The sequence below is a fragment of the Chamaea fasciata genome, unplaced genomic scaffold (assembly GCF_029207755.1).
Source record: "Chamaea fasciata isolate MVZ Bird 193981 ecotype frontalis unplaced genomic scaffold, bChaFas1.0.hap1 SCAF_6, whole genome shotgun sequence".
In the NCBI taxonomy this organism is placed as follows: domain Eukaryota; kingdom Metazoa; phylum Chordata; class Aves; order Passeriformes; family Sylviidae; genus Chamaea; species Chamaea fasciata.
In genome coordinates, this window is record NW_027094091.1 from 4,907,163 (window position 1) to 4,925,655 (window position 18,493).

The 18,493-nt window shown below is 41.5% G+C and overlaps 1 protein-coding gene across 3 annotated transcripts in view; it reads left to right on the forward strand.

Moving 5' to 3' along the window:
- Positions 1-17,354, forward strand: part of MXD4 (MAX dimerization protein 4) — a 38,449-nt gene extending 21,095 nt beyond the window's left edge. For all 3 annotated transcript variants that reach the window (XM_066185286.1, XM_066185287.1, XM_066185288.1), the window contains exons 4-6: positions 10,254-10,368; positions 13,400-13,559; positions 14,533-17,354. In XM_066185286.1, coding sequence (XP_066041383.1) covers positions 10,254-10,368; positions 13,400-13,559; positions 14,533-14,681 — 424 coding nt within the window. In that variant the 3' untranslated portion in view covers positions 14,682-17,354. The remainder of the gene's footprint in view (positions 1-10,253; positions 10,369-13,399; positions 13,560-14,532) is intronic.
- The last annotated feature ends 1,139 nt before the right edge of the window (positions 17,355-18,493 follow it).

The window sequence follows — 18,493 nt, forward strand, 5'->3', positions numbered from 1 at the left end:
CTCTGTTTTCAGTGTATACAATGGTATTTCCATCATTTGTGTATTTCTCTACAAGGCACTGTTGTTCATCTGCCTGGATTACGTAGGTACTGTGTGATGCTGAGCTGGTGGTACCAGGTGACACCTCCCTCACTATTGCTTAAAAGTGTTTGAGAGGTAAATGTTAAAGACAATCAGTAGGTAACAGGGCTAAAAATAGAAGACACCTGAAAAAGAAATTCCTTTTCTATAGCTCTAAGAATTGTTCCTATTTGTCTGAGATTGAAGGTTGAAAATACAGAAAACTGTTCTTTATAGATGAGTACAACCTAAAGGCTGAAATGCTAAAATACAGGTTGGAATCTCCTTTTTTTTTTTTTTTCCTTTTTGCAGAAGAAAAGAAATCCATACAAGGGCAAAAACATACTGCAATGGGTTTCAGCCGTTTGCATAATGTTTGATTTCTGTTGCAAGGTCAGAGATTTATTGCCTATGGTCAAAGGATGTAGAATATCATACATGTAAATTTATGATGGACACCATCCAGGAAAGACAAATTATATCTAGCTGCCATTACTTTTGCTTGTGATGCTTTTGAGAATCCCTGTATAGCTTGTAAATTCCTGTTGACATTTCCCATGAAGGACATCTCAGATTTCTGTGTGTTGCTGTTAGTTATTGCTGAGACCCAACACAATGAAGGGCTTTTAAACCTTTCATGGCAGCTCCTCAAATAAGAGCAGCTTAAGACAGTGGGATGGCTGAAGCCTGGGGAAAGCTGTGAGGAAATGCCTGCCTGCAGGGAGGAGTCTAGAAAAAAACAAGGAGGGGTGATGAGAGTGGTCAGATGATGGTCCTGCAGCTCTTAGTACTGCCGAGCCTAAGGCTATGATTCCCCGGTGGGTTAAACATACCAGTCAGAGCTGCTGGTGTTCCATCTGCCCTGGAGTCCTTGCTGACGTGGTCCTGTCTGTGCCTTGCCCTGCCCAAGTGCTCCTCTGATGCCTCCTGTGCTGCTGGCTTGGTCTGCGGGCGGTGTAGGTACGTGGGTGAGCGTGCACCGTCGTGTGACACATCTCTGTCACACCTCGCACGCCTCTGACAGCTCGTGCTCACTTTGCAGGCAGGAGAGCTCGAGTGGGAGAAGGTTGAGGAGCAGTACAGCAACAGGCAGTAACTGTGCCACAGGGCTTTTATTTCTTCTGCTGGCCAAAGTCAGATGTGACTCTGGGACGCTCATCAGTCTGTCTGCTTCTGCTGCTGGGTACATTCCTGAAGGGACAGCACGTGGGCAGTCTGGCCAGACACCAGCTGCTGAGGCTCCAGTCAGGTCTCTTGTGCTGGTGTTGTCCACATTGCTCTGCAGGGTCATTCCAGCCCAAAGCAAGCCTTGGGAGCTGCTGTCATTTTTCTGTCTTAACTGATGTCCCTGGCTTATGGCAGCACTTGGGTAACCACAGCTCACCTTCTGGTGGAAACCAGAGCATAAAGTGCATCAAAGTCTCCTTGTGGGAATTTTGAGAGATGAGGAAATGTTGATGTAGCCCAGTGCTTGTAACTTAGGACAGGCAACTATCACTGCATTCAGCGAGGAGCTACTGGAGGGACAGGTAATGGAGGGAGAGACAAAGGAGGCAACATGGGCAGCAAGGTTTGCCAGGTATTCCCTCTTTTAGGAGTCAGCAGCTTCCCTCTCACAGACCAGTCACTATTCACCTGTCCCCAGTTTGCATCCCAGTGAGCTTTCTGTGCACTGCTGCCAGGAGGCTTAGCTGGCCAAAAATGCACGCATTTGTGGCACTGCATATGCTTCCATTAACTTACGTGTACTGAAAGATGTAGGAGTAAGTTCTGGTTCCATGGATATGTTCTAGACTCTGAACAAGGGGAATCTTTCGGAAGATGAAAAGGTAAAGGTCAAGTGTGGAGTCTGGACTTGGCTAGTGGGCTGAAGTGGCACTAAGGGAAAGTATTTACTTTTATTTAAAATGCACTGGAACTGCTGTAGTGTGCATTTAAATATAGCGTAAAAAGCACTAAAATATTTTTCAGAGTGATAAAATGTGCAAAACATGGAAATCATAGGCTGTTTCAACAGGCAGCAGAGGTTTTCTTCTATTTCCATAGTATTAGGAACAGCACGAGATGTTGCTGAGCAGTATTCACAAGAAACCTTGCAGATAAGTGCAGAGCAGCACTGACTCTCTGAGAGCTTGTGATGGTAAGAGGCATGTGCAGCAGTTGTTACCCCATGTTTGGACACTTCCAAGGTACCCCAAGACCACCTGGCTGCTAAAGTGATGTGGCTGCTTTCAGTTTAGCAGAGCAGATGCACACAAGTATTCAGCATGCTGGAAATGCATATTGAGGATGAAACTCCCAGTTAATACCACAGTAAATAAAGCGGGCAGTTGCACTGATTGTAGGGCTGTTGCATTTAATTCACTAACAATCACTGCAATTAGGCACTCGCCACTCTTCCTGCCTGTTAGTTTCCACACGGGCTTCACTGCTGAATTTAGTTGCAGAGGCCCTGTGAGGTGTTAGACATAGACAAGAAATGCCTTGGATGAATCTTCACCAGTGCACAAACTTCAGGCATTTGTTTTTAACATGAAATCGACCCACAGTTTACTGCAGAACACCGGCGTTTGGTTTACCTTTCCTTGGAAAATAAAAAAGCCAAGAGGTTTGCTGTAAGAGCAAGACTGCATTTTCTGGGTTTGACTCCAAGGCACTCAGCTGTGAGCAAGCTTTTCACACATCTCGGAGCAATCTGCACATTGGGTGCCTTGCTATGGTACAGTGCTTTAATACTAAGAGGTTTTCTTTCCTTTTCACTAAAGCATATTTGTTGTGTAGTTGAAATAGATTGTGCAGCTCAAGTGTGAGCTAGAGCATCCTTTAGAAAAAAAAAAGAAGTATTTGAGGTATCCTTTGTAGAGGAGAAAGTATTAAAAGTGTTTCTGAATGAAATAAATCTGAAAGAAACAGGATTTTTTATTGCAGTGGAGGGTTGTGATCTTCCATTATGTTTAATATTTTGCTGGAGGTATGCTAAATACTGTCTGGACCATTAATAAATAGGTTTTGTTAGAACCATTTATCTGATTGAATTTTTGTGATTTCATAAGATGGAAGCTTATAAATAATCTCTTTAAACGCCTTTGTAAACAAATGTGTTTTAATTAGTACAGAGTCATCTTTGGTAGGTTATAAACAGTCTCGTAGAGCTGTAAATATGTAATTCCTGACACTTTAATAAAAGTGTTAGCTTAAAGAGGAAGGAGGCAAGTATGCTTGAGTACCAGTTTCTACTAAGCAGAGTTGGGTATATAATTACATGATTACCAACACTGCATATTGTAGCCATGATATCCAGGACTACGCAAAATAATATGAACATATTAAATTTTCAGTGCTCTTAAAACAATTTGCAGCAAAATTCTGTCACCATTTGAGAGTATGCCTGTGCACAGAATTAAAAGAGCTGCAGCCCTTAAAAAATGTTGCCTTGTGTCAAGCTCCAGTAAGAAGGGATTGAAGCTGGTATCAGAAGGGAGGCACAGTTTCTCGCCCTCGTTTTACCTTGGTTGCAGGTGAACCCTGAAGTCACACTGGGGAAGTTTTTACTGCTGCATTTCTGCATTTTTTCACAACTTTGAAATAATGATGTGTATGAGTAATGATGCTGTCTGTGTTCATCCTGACCCAGTGCATGTCACAAAGTATCCTGAGCTTCTCTTTGCTGATTCTGTCTAAAAGTCGAGTGCTCCCTGTACGCAGGTATTTGCATTTCATAAATAAATCTGTGAAGAGTCTTCCTGTAAAAACATGACTGTCTTACAATTGCAGTTAGCTCACTTCTGTATTTTATGCTGAATTTCATGTCTGGCAGGGAGATAAAATCACCTTGCTTTAAGGAGGAAACACAACCATTAGTTTATTGCTGGTATCTCTGACCCAAAGTTGTGGGCACAGGCCAGATTGTTTTGGTTCATAGTGTCTCTGGATAACATTTGACCCCAGGAGTGAATTTTTGGTGCAGAGATTCTTCTCTGACTTTACCCTATGCACATTATTAAGCCAGATTACATAGTCATTATGCAACAATGAAAAATTTAGTAACTGCTCTATATTTAAACCTTTGTGTATTAACTTCATTGCACAGCACCACAATAGGTTTGAATGTGGAAAAAATGTGAAACATTAGAGAAGGAATCTGAAATGCTTTGGTAACTCTGTCCAGTTTGTAATAATGTGTCTTCTAGATTAATTTCAAATATGTTTCTATTCTTTGAAGTCAGGGTTTAGTTTTTATTGATAGGGTCTGATGCTGTCTGGTTTTTGGACCAAAATGGTTAATGTACAGAAATGACAAATTTTTAATTTTTACATCTATTTCATGTCTATCGGTTATTCTCACTGGTGTGGCTTGTAGTGACTGCACTGCTAGTGTCCTTTTCTTTTCAGAAGAGCACCAAACAAATACATCTAGCAGTTGATTCAAGAGTATGTCAACCTCCTGTACACAGAGCTAGTTTAGTGGAGTAAAATTGGGACATCGGAAACACAGACACATGTTCAGTCACACAAGTGTTTTCAGCACTAAGGCACCCTACAGAAAGCACAGTTAGGACCTGCATCTGAGGTCAGCATTGTTTCATGCCTGCTTCAGTGGTGCACTGTGGTGAGAGGTGTGATGGGCTGTGCATGTGGAAGCAACAACATTGTGTCTAACCCAGCCAACTTCTGCTGGAGCCAGCGTGAAGGGAAATTCAAGGCATGCAGTGTGGGAATATGGACATTTAGTGGCTTTTTGGCTATTTCCTAACCTTCCAAATGCTTGCTGCCCATCAGCTGGAGATGCTGCATGTCTGAGATGCCAGCATGGCCAGGACAGCTCCACTGCCAGACTGGACAATCTGCTAGTAGCAGGGAGCAGGTGTGGACCCGACAGAACTGTTCTGGGACTTCCCTCAGGATGATGAACTGCTGATAGAGTTGCTCCTTTCTTTCTACAGCCAGCTCTGGGTCAGCAGAGAATGGGTACATGTGAGAGTCATTCTTGTGCTCCGTGGGGGCTGTGGAATGAGACCTGGAAGATGTGCAAGGTGAACACTTGTCATGAATTTGACTTCTCTGTACTGAGTTTTATGCTCTTGCTCAGAAACAGATGAGCATGGGTCTTCTGACACTTTCAGCAAGTGACCTCTGGCAGTCAGGAACACGATGCCAGCAGTGGGAACTGTTTGTCTTCAGATGCAGCTTCCAGGAAATGCCCACCCCGTGCTACCTCCATAAACATGTGGAGGGCTGTTGGAAGCTTGTCTGCAGGCAGTGCCCAGCAGGGATGGCAGGATTGGCAGGCACATATTTCACAGGAACTCAGTGCTGTCACCCTGTATCATGAGTGTCCGTGGCCATTTAATGTCACCAGGGCATGGCTGAGGCATGCCATGCTGAGGACTGAGCAGCTTATTTGGGATATGCACCTTGCCTTTGCAGCTGGCTCTGCGCAGCTCAGTGGCCTCTAAGTAAATCCTGTGGATTTATACTTCAATGGTTTAGGAAACACACCTTTGCTGCTGTCAAAAAACTCTGCAACTACTGCTTGAACACCTGTCTGCTGTCTGTCTGGCTGCAGGCCATTTCTCTCTGCTGTGCTGGACCTGAAAAAGCCCTGGAGAGCCCCTGTGGAAAGGCTGCAGTGGATCAGGTCACTCCACAAACCTACCAGCATTCTGTCAGAGTGGCACAGGTTTAAGCCACACAGCTGTGCATGTTTTGCTGGTACATGAATGGGAGCAGTCTTGGGAGTCAAATGCTAAAGGGTTACAGGCAATCTTGGATTCACATGTTCATGGACATGAACGTGTGTCTGTTTATGGCTCTGTCTGGGTAAATCTTTAAGAACCTCCAAGGACTGCCTTTCTGGGCAACCTATTCTGGTTGTGCACCACTGCCCCAATAAAAAATTTGTTTCCTAGTGTCCATCCTGAACCTCTGAATTCACAGCCATTGCCTTTTGTTGTATTATTTACACACAGAGAAGTATTTTGTTCCCATTGCAACTGCCTGTCAAGTAGTTGTAGGAATTTCTCGGAGTTGTTGCAGTTTCCTTGGAATGAAGATTATCCAGGGTGAACAATGGACTTTCTTGTTTCTTTTTTTTTTTTTTCTCCTGCATCTTAGTATTCCATTTCTTGGTGTGCTGCTTGAATTTCCATCTGGGATTTAATATATACAGCAAAGCTTATTGACTGTTGCTTAAAGGAGTTATTTAACACAATTTTGAAATTGATTAGGGTCAAAGATCTTAATATACATTTGTATGGCTACCCTTTCTTTGAGAAGCAGTGAACCTGCCTTTTCATAGCCAAACACTTGAGCAAACTGGAGTCTCCAAGGACTAAAGTCAGTGAGTGATCTTCCTGTGATGGTCTTCTGGTGGATGTCCTTGTTCTATAGGAAAATTCTTAATACCACCTTTTTGCTGCTTTGTCCCTCCGTGTTGTGGGGCTCCAAGGTTCATTCTGCCATGGGCTCTGAAACCCCTGCCTCTGTTGCCCATTATGGCTTACATGGATTCAAAACCAGTTTAAGGCAATTCCAGCTGGTAGGCTTTGGGTCAGTTGTCAGCAGGTGGCTTTGTCCTTTATGTGAATGTCAGGAACCATTGGACAGCTGCTAGACATGGCCACTGCCCTGGAATGCTGACCAGCCGGGGCTTGTCAAGCACTAGAAGAGCTCAAAAGCAGACTCAGAGGACCCTGTGGTGAACTTGCTTATGGAGAAACACTGGAGTCTTGAACATCTGAAACCCCTTTTTCATCTGGCGCAAAGGACGATGTGGTAAATCAGACTGGGCACCCGTGCACCTCTCCATATGTGGGGCTACACCCAAAACAGAAAGCTGCAGGTTTGATTTGGATTTTGGATGGCATTTTTTAGATCCCTGCCTTCCCAGATGAAACCAGTACCAGTGATGAAGGGGATATTTCTGTGCATCCACCTGAGGTGAGGAAAGTGCCCTCTGCTGATAGCTCTGGTGTCCAGGCCTGGTACCACACTGGGCATGGGCACAGGGCTTGGAAGCTGGAGCAGAGCGTAATTTCCCAACTTCAACCACATCTCACGCACAGAGACTGTTACCCTGTTGCTCTGACATCAGGCTGCTTCCCCCCCCCCCCCCTTTTTTTTTTTGTTATTTTTTTAGGCGGAATTTAAGGCGTGAGCTGCAAAACACAAAGCAGCTCTTGCTGTGATTACCTCTGTGAGTGCCTTTCCCCCCTCCTGTGGTCACAGGCAGCCGAGGGAAAGCAAAAGCTGTCAGGTCCCTGCAGAAAAAGAGAGAAATTAGTGCTGGCAGAGTCTGTACGAGACAACTTATCTGCTGTGAAGTTTGAGTCCCTTGTTCCTGCTGGTGTGATCTATTAACGTAACATGCCTGAAATGTTTTCTTACGTTCTTACAGTTTTTTTCTAAGATGTGCAAGATGAAAAATATGAGGATATTTACTCTAGTGCCAGAGGAGTTTTGGTGGGCTGGTTTTTTTTGGTACATTCACAATCTATGCCATTGATTGTAATATAGGAATTAGTCACATAAACATGTCTGCGTTTATGTAAAGATCTATGTAAAGCTTATGCTTTAAAATCTGTAGTGGGTTCATAGGTGCTGAAAAATTTGATGGAAGAAAAAGTCCTTCTAAGAAAAAAAAGGTGAAGTTAGAGGAGGTCTTTCAGCGAGTGTGTTTATTATGTTTACTGCTATCAGTATCATTTGGTAGTCCTGAAAAAGCCTTAAAGCAGTTTTGTTAATATTCAGCTCTTTTAATTCTTCTCACTGGTCACTTAAAATACTCTTCTTAGATTCAGTCCCATGTTCTTCCTGTAAAGTCCCGCTGTACTAGGCTGGCAGGTAACAGAAAAGAGTTTGAGCTTTATAAAGGCACATAGCCATGCACCTGAACCTTGGTGATATTTCTGTGAACTTCCCAGTTGATGGCAAGGAAGTGCACTAAAGCCTTCGTTTCTTCTCCCTGTGGTAAGCAGACTTTCCTCAAATAGCAAGAGGCAGATAAGTTTACTATATAGTCTGGTGTCATTAATGTTTTCCAGAATTGATACAAAGTAAATCTCAGATCAACAGTTCTGTATATTCCTTATCAGACTTTTGATTGCTCCCAGTATATTGACCATTCCATTTCAAGGTGTTTACCTCTCTATTTACTATTTGGTAAATATCCTTCTCCTCCTTCTTCCCATATCCTCCTTCATCTTCAGTCCTCTTGTCATCAGTCTAAATGCAGTTGCATCCAGGTTGGGCTGAGTGACACAGACTTGTGTGTAGCTTCAGAGGCCATTTCGAAAACAAAAAAATTATTTGAATTTAGTCCCTGGCGCAAGTTTTTGTATTTAAAATGCAAACCCAGCCAGGTAGTCATTAGAGATTACAGACACAAAAATAAAAATTTGCCTCATTAAGATTTTTTGTATAAATACCAGTAGTCCCTAATTTGGGTATTTCACTGTTTTAAAGGTCAATATCCCAGTTTAAGGTAACAGCCTCAGGGGATCTGATGGGGCTATTTTTGTGAATATTTAGGCCAGTGTTTGTTGGTGTTGGTTAAATAAAAGCATTTAGATGCTTAAGTTTAGAGCCTTGTATTTAAAAACAATTCCCAGGCCTAAACAAAAAGTCTGTCATCAGTTTTCTCTTGTGAATCACGTTTTCACCAAAAATCCCTTTTCTCTAAATGGCTTGAAGAAAAAAATTTAAAAATTATGGAAATACTTTGTGATTTCTTACCTACTACACTGCTGATTTATAGGCAGACAGAACTAAATGTGTGGGTATGTAGTCATTACTGTTCTGTACTAGATTGTATTTTGCTTTGGGTTTTTTCACCATTAATTCTCAGGTTGTTTTCACATTGTACAAATCACTCCAATTAAACGTGTAATTTGTCATTTGGTGCATATTAAATCCTCTTCAGTTGCATTTCAAGCACTGATGCTGAACTGTGGTTCTGAACTCACTGTTCAAAAGAAGGTTCATTCTTGACCAGAAATGTTGACTTCCCTGCAGTGTTTGTTTCCTTCTTGCAGCACCAAGCAAATTCGAAAAAGGTGATTATTCACCTCACACTTGTGATCTGCTTCAGTTATTCTTACGACTGTGAGGGCAATGGCTCCAGGTCATGGTTTTGCTCAGCCTGTAACAGGCTGGCAGAAAGGGGAATAGTAGTTACTCACGGAAGCACTTCTACATCCATTTCTATCTCATTGCAGAACCACGTGGATTCCTGTTCAAGGGCTGTGAATTAAAACCAGGAGAGATTTTCTTTAAGATGTAACTGTAGAAACACACTTGCACGCGGTTCTTTGGTTAGCCACTGCCTTGTTTTGGATAGGTCAAGCAACTGTTTCATGGACTGTTGTATTGCCAACTGCTTTCTAGTCTGGAAAACATTTGTAGAAATAGTACTTTGTTCATCCTCTTTTTACTGATAGATTAATGGCAGTAGTACTGGAGAGACTGTTGAGAGAAGCAGTTGTTGAGAGCACCAGGAGCACTACTTGCAAGGGAATAACAGAAAAAGCAGGACCCTGTGGTTGAGGAATATGGCTGGAAGTGTTTTTTCTTGTGTGTTTAAAAGAAACGCTGTACAGTGAGAGGAAGAATGTCTCCTTCTGGGGGGACTGTGGGTCAGTAGAAGGGAGCATCAGGACCTCCCTGTTAAAATACATTGATAAACCATGGCTGGAAGCAGCTCTGGGCTGTGAAGAGCTGCCTGAATGCCCTTGGCTTGCATAGCTGGAGTGTGTCCTATTGCAGCAGGCAGGGATGGGAATGGGGAGAAGGGGATCAGGGTCTGCAGCTGCCCACAGCTCTGTCTGTGCCTGCAGGAATCACTGCATTCGAGCAGAATCCCAGGTTTTTTTCCTTACCCAGCTATAGGTTGAGCGTGCAGCCTTGCCTGTATGTCTCAGATCTCTGAGCACACTCCCCTTGGGTTGAGATGGGACTGACCAGGCTGAGCAAACTGCTTTGAAATACAGGTATGAGCCTCCTGTCTGATAGTGCCAAGCAGCGTTACTGCGTTTCAAGTGACCTTTTGGTCTGAAACTTTGCCAAAGGGAGGGGAAAGGAAGCCACCGTTGACTCGAGTTCTGCACAGAGATCCTGCAAACAGATGGTGTTTGCATATAGGATATTCTGTTCGGGTGCAACTCCACTACAACGCTCTTCATTTTTAATGATTGCAGGCGGGCTAAACTCCGGCTATATTTGGAACAGCTAAAACAGCTTGTGCCTCTCGGGCCGGACAGCACCAGACACACCACTCTAAGTCTGTTGAAAAGAGCTAAGATGCATATCAAGGTAAAAACATTCATCCATGTTTTTATTTCTTTCAAGGGAGAATCTTCCAGAATGTGTATCCATAGAGAGGAAACAAATTTTCACACAAAATCCATATCCATATGTCCAATCTTCTGGATTTACTGGCCTTTATTACTTGCAGGGATTTCAGTCACAGTGTCAAAGTTTAGTGTTTTACAGTTTAGCATCTCACATATATAAAACAGTGGCTTTGTGATTTCTGCTTAGTTACTAACTAGTGTGTTTCATGATTTACACTGTAATTTTAAAAAGTATCTGTCAAAGCTGTCCTTTAATTAATATATTTATTTTTTAAGATCTGAGCAAAGTACCATTGTACTGAATTGTTTTAAATGTAAAAAGCCAGATCATTCATAATGAAAAAATTAATGGAGTCAAAAAGATCATATCTATTAGTGAGCCTTATCCCCATCAACATTTTGTTGACCAGATTCTCGTTTAAATGAAACAAAAAATTAAATGCAATCTTCTGTTAGTTGTCGCTCCCCTTGTTGCAAGTTTAAAACAAAAAACAGCTTCAAATCTCACCTATGATCCAGCAGCAGTGCAGGTTCTGCATTTGCACAGGTAATTCAAAGGAAGTTATTCCTCAGGCCTTCTCTCTCCAAAGACACCTTCACTCCCATTTTCACTGTCATTGTTTTCAGGGAACAGGGTTATATGTAGAAATAAGACAAAGAGGTATTCAAATGTAAAAGTTAAAGAACAGGTTCCTTCTGCTGTGTCCAGGACTATAATTACTCATCTGGCATTTTTTCAGTCTTACAGAGAAAAAGGTCAAAAAAAGTGTCAGGCAAAATTGAACACTGCCAGTAATCTTGGAATGTTTTGGAGAACAGCCTGCTGATAGAGAGCTTTAAGATTCACTGCAGTTTCAGAAATAGGTGTGATTCATATGAAGAATTGTAGATTAATTTAAGCAAAACAATTCTTGTGAACAAGTTTACAGAGCTACTTTTTCAGCACTTCTAAGCACATTTACTCCAGCTGGGCAACCCCTGTTTTTACCATTTGAGATTTTGGCCTCTTGTTTATAATTCAGGCTAACATGCATGAAAGGCACTGCATGTGGTTTTTGTCTTGGGCTGCCCCCCTATCACAGGCTTATGCATACAAATTGAAAAACTGTTTTTACAAGTGGCGAGTGTGCGAGATTAGCCCTGTAGTTACCATTTCAGCTGCTGATAAAAAAAGCTGGGAACAGATTCTCTCCAGATCTGTCTTGCACAGCACCAAGTACTCGTTTTCTGAAAACCGAAACTGAAGTTTAACTGTCTTTTTTAAGATTTTAACTCAACCTGCCCTAACTGGGTTAGCATTTAATTGCTCCCCTTTGTCAGGTCAGCTCCCTCCCCTGCCCTGCCAGAGCTTGCCCGTGCCCGGCTGGCATTTCCAACACTGTCATTAGTTCTGAACTTTTCACACACGCACGGCCCCCACATATTGAAATCTGCTCTGAAAGATTGGATAGTTTTGAGTCTCCTGGATATGAATCACAGAGTTCTTTCCTAAAATAGTTGTTAGAGTTCGGGATTGCAGCCAGGAAAATACAGGAAAAAGGAAGTCTGATCAATTGGGCACATTTGGTTTGTTGTGTACGTGGATGTACCAACCCCTTTTCCGATTATAACACTGTGTATCCACCTATGATGAGTATCTGCTCTGCAGAGTGTATTGCCTGGGAGGGGGCTTAAAATGTGGCGGAAGAAGGCAGATTTCACTGAGCCAGGAAACTGCCCTGTTCAACACCGTCAATTATTTTTTCAAACACTTTCATTTCAGGCTTGCATGGGAACAGCAAAATCTCTGAAAGGGTTTTGCTTGTGGTTTGCTGTGCACTGTCCCAGGCTGCTCTCCTCAGAAAACCAAGCCTAGGTTCATTCAGACGGCAGGGAGGAATCTTCAGCAGCTGTATTCACTCCCTGCACATCTCCTAAATCTCAGTGATCGTGTAAACACAGCTCACAGAGAAATCTGCTCACTCTTATAAGTGCTTTTACTTCTATAACCTGTGATTTACTGCATCATGTAGATAATTTTTAAAATAATAATAGGTGTTTTGATTTGTGTATTCTTCATGCTTTTATCTCATCATACTCTTACAATTTTTTCTCTAATTACAGTTTTTTTTAAATGGCTAGTAGTGATTTGGAAGAGAGCTCAGTTCAAATACTAAAAGATACTTTATTCCTTTTACTGCATTTGGACCAACAATGCAGCACATTTTACTGGGTGTGAAGTATTCTTTTTATTTGCAAAATTAATACCTGCTTTTATTCTGTCAGGGGAGATTTTAGGTAGATATGTGAAGGATCCTTTCACAGGCTGTTTGCTGAGAAATTTTGGATTAATACCACCGACTTTGTAGGTGATATCACAGAACTATGATACTTGCTCTGTAGAAGTTCAAGGAAAATAAAAAGCAAGAATAAAGCGAGTTGTTAGTAAATTCCTCCTTCTATATATTATTAATGCTGCTTTTTGTTAATGAAGCTTTTTAAATGCTAAAATTTTCCATGGCCTGCAGTAGGAGGGAGAACATTCAGAGGCTCACGATGGTTCCTTTATGGTGATAGGTGAAATAAGAGACTCATCTAAAGAGGCGTTATGTTCTCACTGAAACCTGAGCTGTGCTTGAGTTATCAAAGATGATGCCGGCTTCGCCTGATAAAATGATTTAAATATTCCCCACAACCAAGGCAACATTAACATGGGCTTTGTCACGCAATGTCTGCTTGTGGCAGGAGAGTCTTAGGGATTTTTTTTTAAATTAATTTTTTCCCCTATAACCATATATCTTATTGTGAAACAAATTCAGCCTGCTAAAATTGTACTGACCTCTACAGAATGCTCACTAAAAAACTGAACTTCTAAATTTAATTTTAACTTTATATTAATTAATTAAAATATTTAAATTGCTTTCAAATCACTGTTTACGAGAAGACCTTAAGTTACTTACGCTTTGACATGCGTACAAACTGTTAGCTTACTGTGTTTCTCTCCCTTTAAGAAATTGGAAGAACAGGACCGAAAAGCTCTAAATATTAAAGAACAATTACAGCGGGAGCACCGCTACCTCAAGCGCAGGTTGGAGCAGCTATCCGTGCAGGGCATGGAGCGAATCCGCACTGACAGCATGGGATCAACAATATCCACTGACTCTGAACAAGGTAATGGAGCCAGGGCTTCCCAAAGGGGCCTGCAGCAGCAGCAAGGAAAAGGGAAGCAGGGAAACAAGGAAATGTCATTTAGAACTAAAATCAAGCTTTCAACAAAAGCCAGACAAAATTATTCCATAAGTGTGATTTGAAGAGTAAAATATTAACACATCTTTCTCACATTCTTGGAAAAACGGTCTTTTTCCTAATCAGTTTTGAAGCTGTTAATATTGTGTGTATTTTTAAAGCTGTTTATCCTGCATGTGTTTTTTGCCAGTTTTTTTAACAATTACCATTTAATGTTTTGAATTTTTAGTGTAATTATTGGTAAGGCTGGCATAGTATTTTCTCATGCAAAGAAACCCCCTTATTTGGGTTAATTAAATTGTGTGAATAAATTATTTCCACGTCATTTATTGTGAGATTTTAAAACATTTTCTGTGCATTGATCACCAAGGGTTCTCTGCATTTGCTTCTGATTTAAGACAGCTTGTCAAGCTGGCTGTTGCCCTTTCTTATTTTCCCATTTGGAAGTTTTTCTGTGCAGAGCAGTCACCCAGGCTGGCTGTTTCAGGGCCCGGGGGGCAGTGGTCAGTCTTGGGGCAGTTACCTGGGGACAGGTAGCCACACCATGGCCAGCCAACTCCTGCATGATTGGAATTACCATGGACAGTGCTGCAGTACGACAGCCTCTGAGGGACAGCTTTTCTCTAAATCAGTGTCAGTGTGCAGGTTGGAACAGTTCTGGGAAAGCATTTGGTATTGATGTCATGCAGCATATTTATGTGGCTGAGGACAGAAGGGATTTTAATTCTCAGGTGGACAAGATGATCCTTTCCTCAGGAATTACTGTGCCAGGTCTTTTTTTTTTTTTTATTATTGAAACTGAAGTGTGATTCAGGTTTCACCTGGATGTTGATTGACACTGGCCCATTGACTAGTTGCTACAACTTTCTGAAAATGTGCCTTCTTATGTTTTCTTTAGAAGTAGACATTGAAGGAATGGAGTTTACTCCAGGTGAAATGGACAGTATTGGAAGTGCCAGTGATGCTGAAGACCACTACAGTTTGCAGAGCGGTTCGAGTGACGGAGGTTACACACATTCCCGCAGACTGAATGCCAGGCTCTCATAGTGCCTGAGTTACCCGCTCAACTCAGGACCATCTGACTGAAGCACTTATATATGAATATTCCAGAGGTGTCAACTGCCACTCTTCCGGGAAACCCCAACCACAATACTCTGACATGGAGGTTTCTTACCCACGGTTCCCTGCACTGTAACCACAATATTAGATATTGTAAATCATGGGTTTTGCTGCAGAGAACTGTGGTTAGGTACAGTTGTGACTTAAAGCTAGCTTGATGTAGCCATCCTGCAAATTAAAGGAAATAAATTATGTCGTTCCATTCAAGAAGTATTAAATTCAAACTGTTGGAAGCATGACGTAAGGGAGTTTGACAGTTTATTTTGATTTTGCAGAAAACATTTTCAAACATGGAAGAGTAAATCTACAATGTGTTAGTGATTCAGAGATACAAAATCCTAAAACTACTTTTTTGTGGTATTTTTTCATAAAAAAAACCCCAAACCCAAAACATTTTGAATGCTGTATAGTGGGCTCCTTAGAGTAAATTCTTTCAGCAGTTCTTGTTCGGGTGAAGCAAGGCAGATAAATCTTCAAATCTCAGATGATCTTTAGAAAAGGTCATATTTACAAGTCACTACTGTACTTCAAAACGGGGGAAAAGCCAGCTCTAGTAATGACTTCATGTGGAATGATCTCAACTTTCTTTTGCTTTTTGTATTCAATATCCAACCAGCAGCAAATCATCCTATCCATGTTAACGGGAGCAGTAGAAAGCAAAATGGCAGTTTTAACCTGTTACCATGGAATGGATGACATTTGAAGCATTTCAGTGGTTTTATGGGTTGTTGTTTTCATTTCTTTCTCTGAAGAATACAAAACTCAAGTGATCCAGTTTGTGATAGTTAATCTTTCCTTGCAAGGAAATGAAATCTCTGTTTGCTTGTATTTTTTTTTCTTTTCTTCTATTTACACATGTCAATACATTTTTATGGAAGGCATGGCTTAAAATTACAGTATTCAGCTAGAAGATAATTTTTTTTCTTTTGCACACTATAATTGCATTTTCTATTCTTAAAAAAGTGCAAAAAAATTAAAATGTATGCTGTAAAACAGCAAAGTTTATTTAGTACTCATCAAGCTGTTCAGAACATATTTACCCAAATTGTAGCAATACTATGAAGATGTATTTTAATACAACTTCTGCTTAGTGAAGTCATTAGAGCTTGGCTTGCCGGGTAAGAAAAAAATGGACCAGTCTTTGCATTATCTGTTTAAAGAAGGTCTTTTAAAAAAAAATTTAAAAAAGAAGAAAAAAAAAAGAAAAAAAAAAAAACAAGAAAAGAAAAAAAAAAAAGAAAAAAGCTATAAACACTTTTAGGGAAGTGATTTTAGCAAGTGTAGTCTATATTTCCTGTAAGAGATTTTGTATTATATTTTCCTAAATGTTCTCATTTACTTGTATAAGGAGGGGAATGGTACAGACCCAGACCAGAGTCTCAGGGACTCTTCACCTTTGTCATATTGTGCCTTGGTGACCATTTATGTATGCCTCTCCTTTTCATTGTTTAAAGGACGACTAAGCTTTGTTTCAAGACCCTCTGTTCAAATGGTCAGTTGTCCACCTTCTTATGGATGAAGCAGAGAGGTGTATTTATATCTTCACCCTCTCACAACTGATTCAGTGTGGCTTTAAGTAAAATCATGAAATTAGGTTTTGGTGCGAGGGTTAATTGTCTTTGTATGAGCCCTCCCTTGGATTCTTCAGCACCCGAATCTATTTTTTGTTAGCTTATAAAGTCAGGGTCTCTGTGAGACCAGTGCTCAGTGGCTTGGGAAACACAAACGTACTGTGTAAGGCTATGGGATGTCCAAGTGTGGTGCCATTTTTAGCATTCGGATACAAGACCTCATGACAGACTGACCATAATGATCAAAAGCAAAGGTTCAGTTGTTCTTTCAACACCTGACATATGTGTCCTCCCTTTGGCTCTTACAACACGGAGTAGAAATATGAATACATTTTGTGGCAGCTTACAGATCCTTGTTTGCACTCTCGCTTACTGCTTGGAACTTGCCAACAAGGAAACCTATACATTTAATTTACATAACCTAATGAATGGCCACCCCTACTTTGGCTCTGGGGAGGGGCCTAAGGTTATCAACTCTGGCAGCTGAATAAGAAAACAATTAACCTTTTCTGTGATGCAGGTTTTGGTATTACGTTCTATACACCTTGCATATTACTAAAATCCTCATTGTTGGGGAGAGCACACAGCAATATACTCATTGTGTGTAGCTGACAAGCAGCAGAAATTACTAGCTCCTTTGGTGCATATGTAACTAATTTCCAAATCATGGAAAAAAAAAATAAGAGTTTACTTTAACACACGACTGTTAACAGGAAAAAAAAAAAAAAGAGGCTAGTATATTGTTGCTGTTCATTTATTATATAATGAACACATTCATGGATTGTAAAGTGTTTCCTTTCATGACAAGCAGCTCTTGCACAGAACCTCCTAATGAAAAGAGATTTGAAACTTACAGAAGGAAAAACGAGACTTTAAATTGAATATTATTGTACCTTAGGTCAACCTGAAATTTTCCTTTTAAAGATGAATGTGCTAACTTAATGAGTTCTTCCACGCTGGGTATCCATGGCTTTGTAGATCTTATATTTTCAATAAAAATTACTCGAATAATCTTGAGTGGAAATAAAAAGGGTTTATTTGTTTTTACTTTTTCAGTTATTACAGCTGGGAGCTATTATGCTGGTAAAGAAAAATGACACCATACTGCCTGTGTCATTCTCCCTCGAGCACAGCCCAATTTAAGGTGGAATTTTCAGGCACAGCCCCCAGACAGCAGAGCCCCGTTAGAGGCAACGGCCCAGCAGTTCCTAGGGTGAGGTTTGGGGGCCGGGCTGTCCCCCCCAGCAGAGCTGCAGTCCTGTGGCGACAGCTGGGGCTCTAACATTCCTTCAGGGTCTGCTGCTGAGCAGCCAATGCAGCACTGCCTGTGGCCACAGCACCTTGGGATGCAAATAGTGTTATTTTTATTTTTTTTTCTCAGCTGGACACTTGTGTGTGTGCCCCGTGAGTGTGCACAAGTGTACCTGTGCCCACAGTGGGACTGCAAAAAGCAAACTGTCTGCTGCAAGATTAAATCCTGCCACCACCTTGGCAGCTCTGCCGTGTTGTCATGACCGCGCTTTTAGCAGGCGAGGAGGTGCTACTGCTCAGTTCATCCATTTCCTCTGCAGTTGCCACATCGGAAAAGGAGCAGGGACAAGATTACAGGGCTGCTAGGTCGTTTTCTCTGTGGAAGGGGCTCTGGAGAGATGAAGTCATCGCGAAGTTCTTTTTATGGAGACGTGGAGGTTTGGCCTGTTTCCTGGGGGAGAAGAAAGGAAGGGCTTTCCCTTGCAGCCCGCAGGTGTCGGAGGATACACGCCTCTGCACTGCTCCTGGATTCGTGCTTCCTCCAGCTCCGTGCCTGCACTCTGGCATCACCGGAGTGAGGTACAAAATAAACAGCCTAAAATTGTTAGTTCTTTCTGCATATTCTCCGCTGCAATTCTGAGGATGAATCCTCCTTCACATCCATCCTCTCTCTGCCCAGCTTGTACTCTGCCAGGCTCATGGCAGCTGATATATTTATCTTCTGAAAAGAGCAGGTTTGGCAGTAGAAGCTCTGCAACACATTATTAACCAGAGACTGGATCCTGTATTGTCTTTTGCAAAGAACAAACTTGGTTCAGAGTGAGTTTTAGCAGGGTGAAACAGAAAAAAAAAGCCTCCAAAAATCCGTTAGGACAGTTTTCTATGTGGTGTTTATAGATTAGTTTCAATCCTAATTTA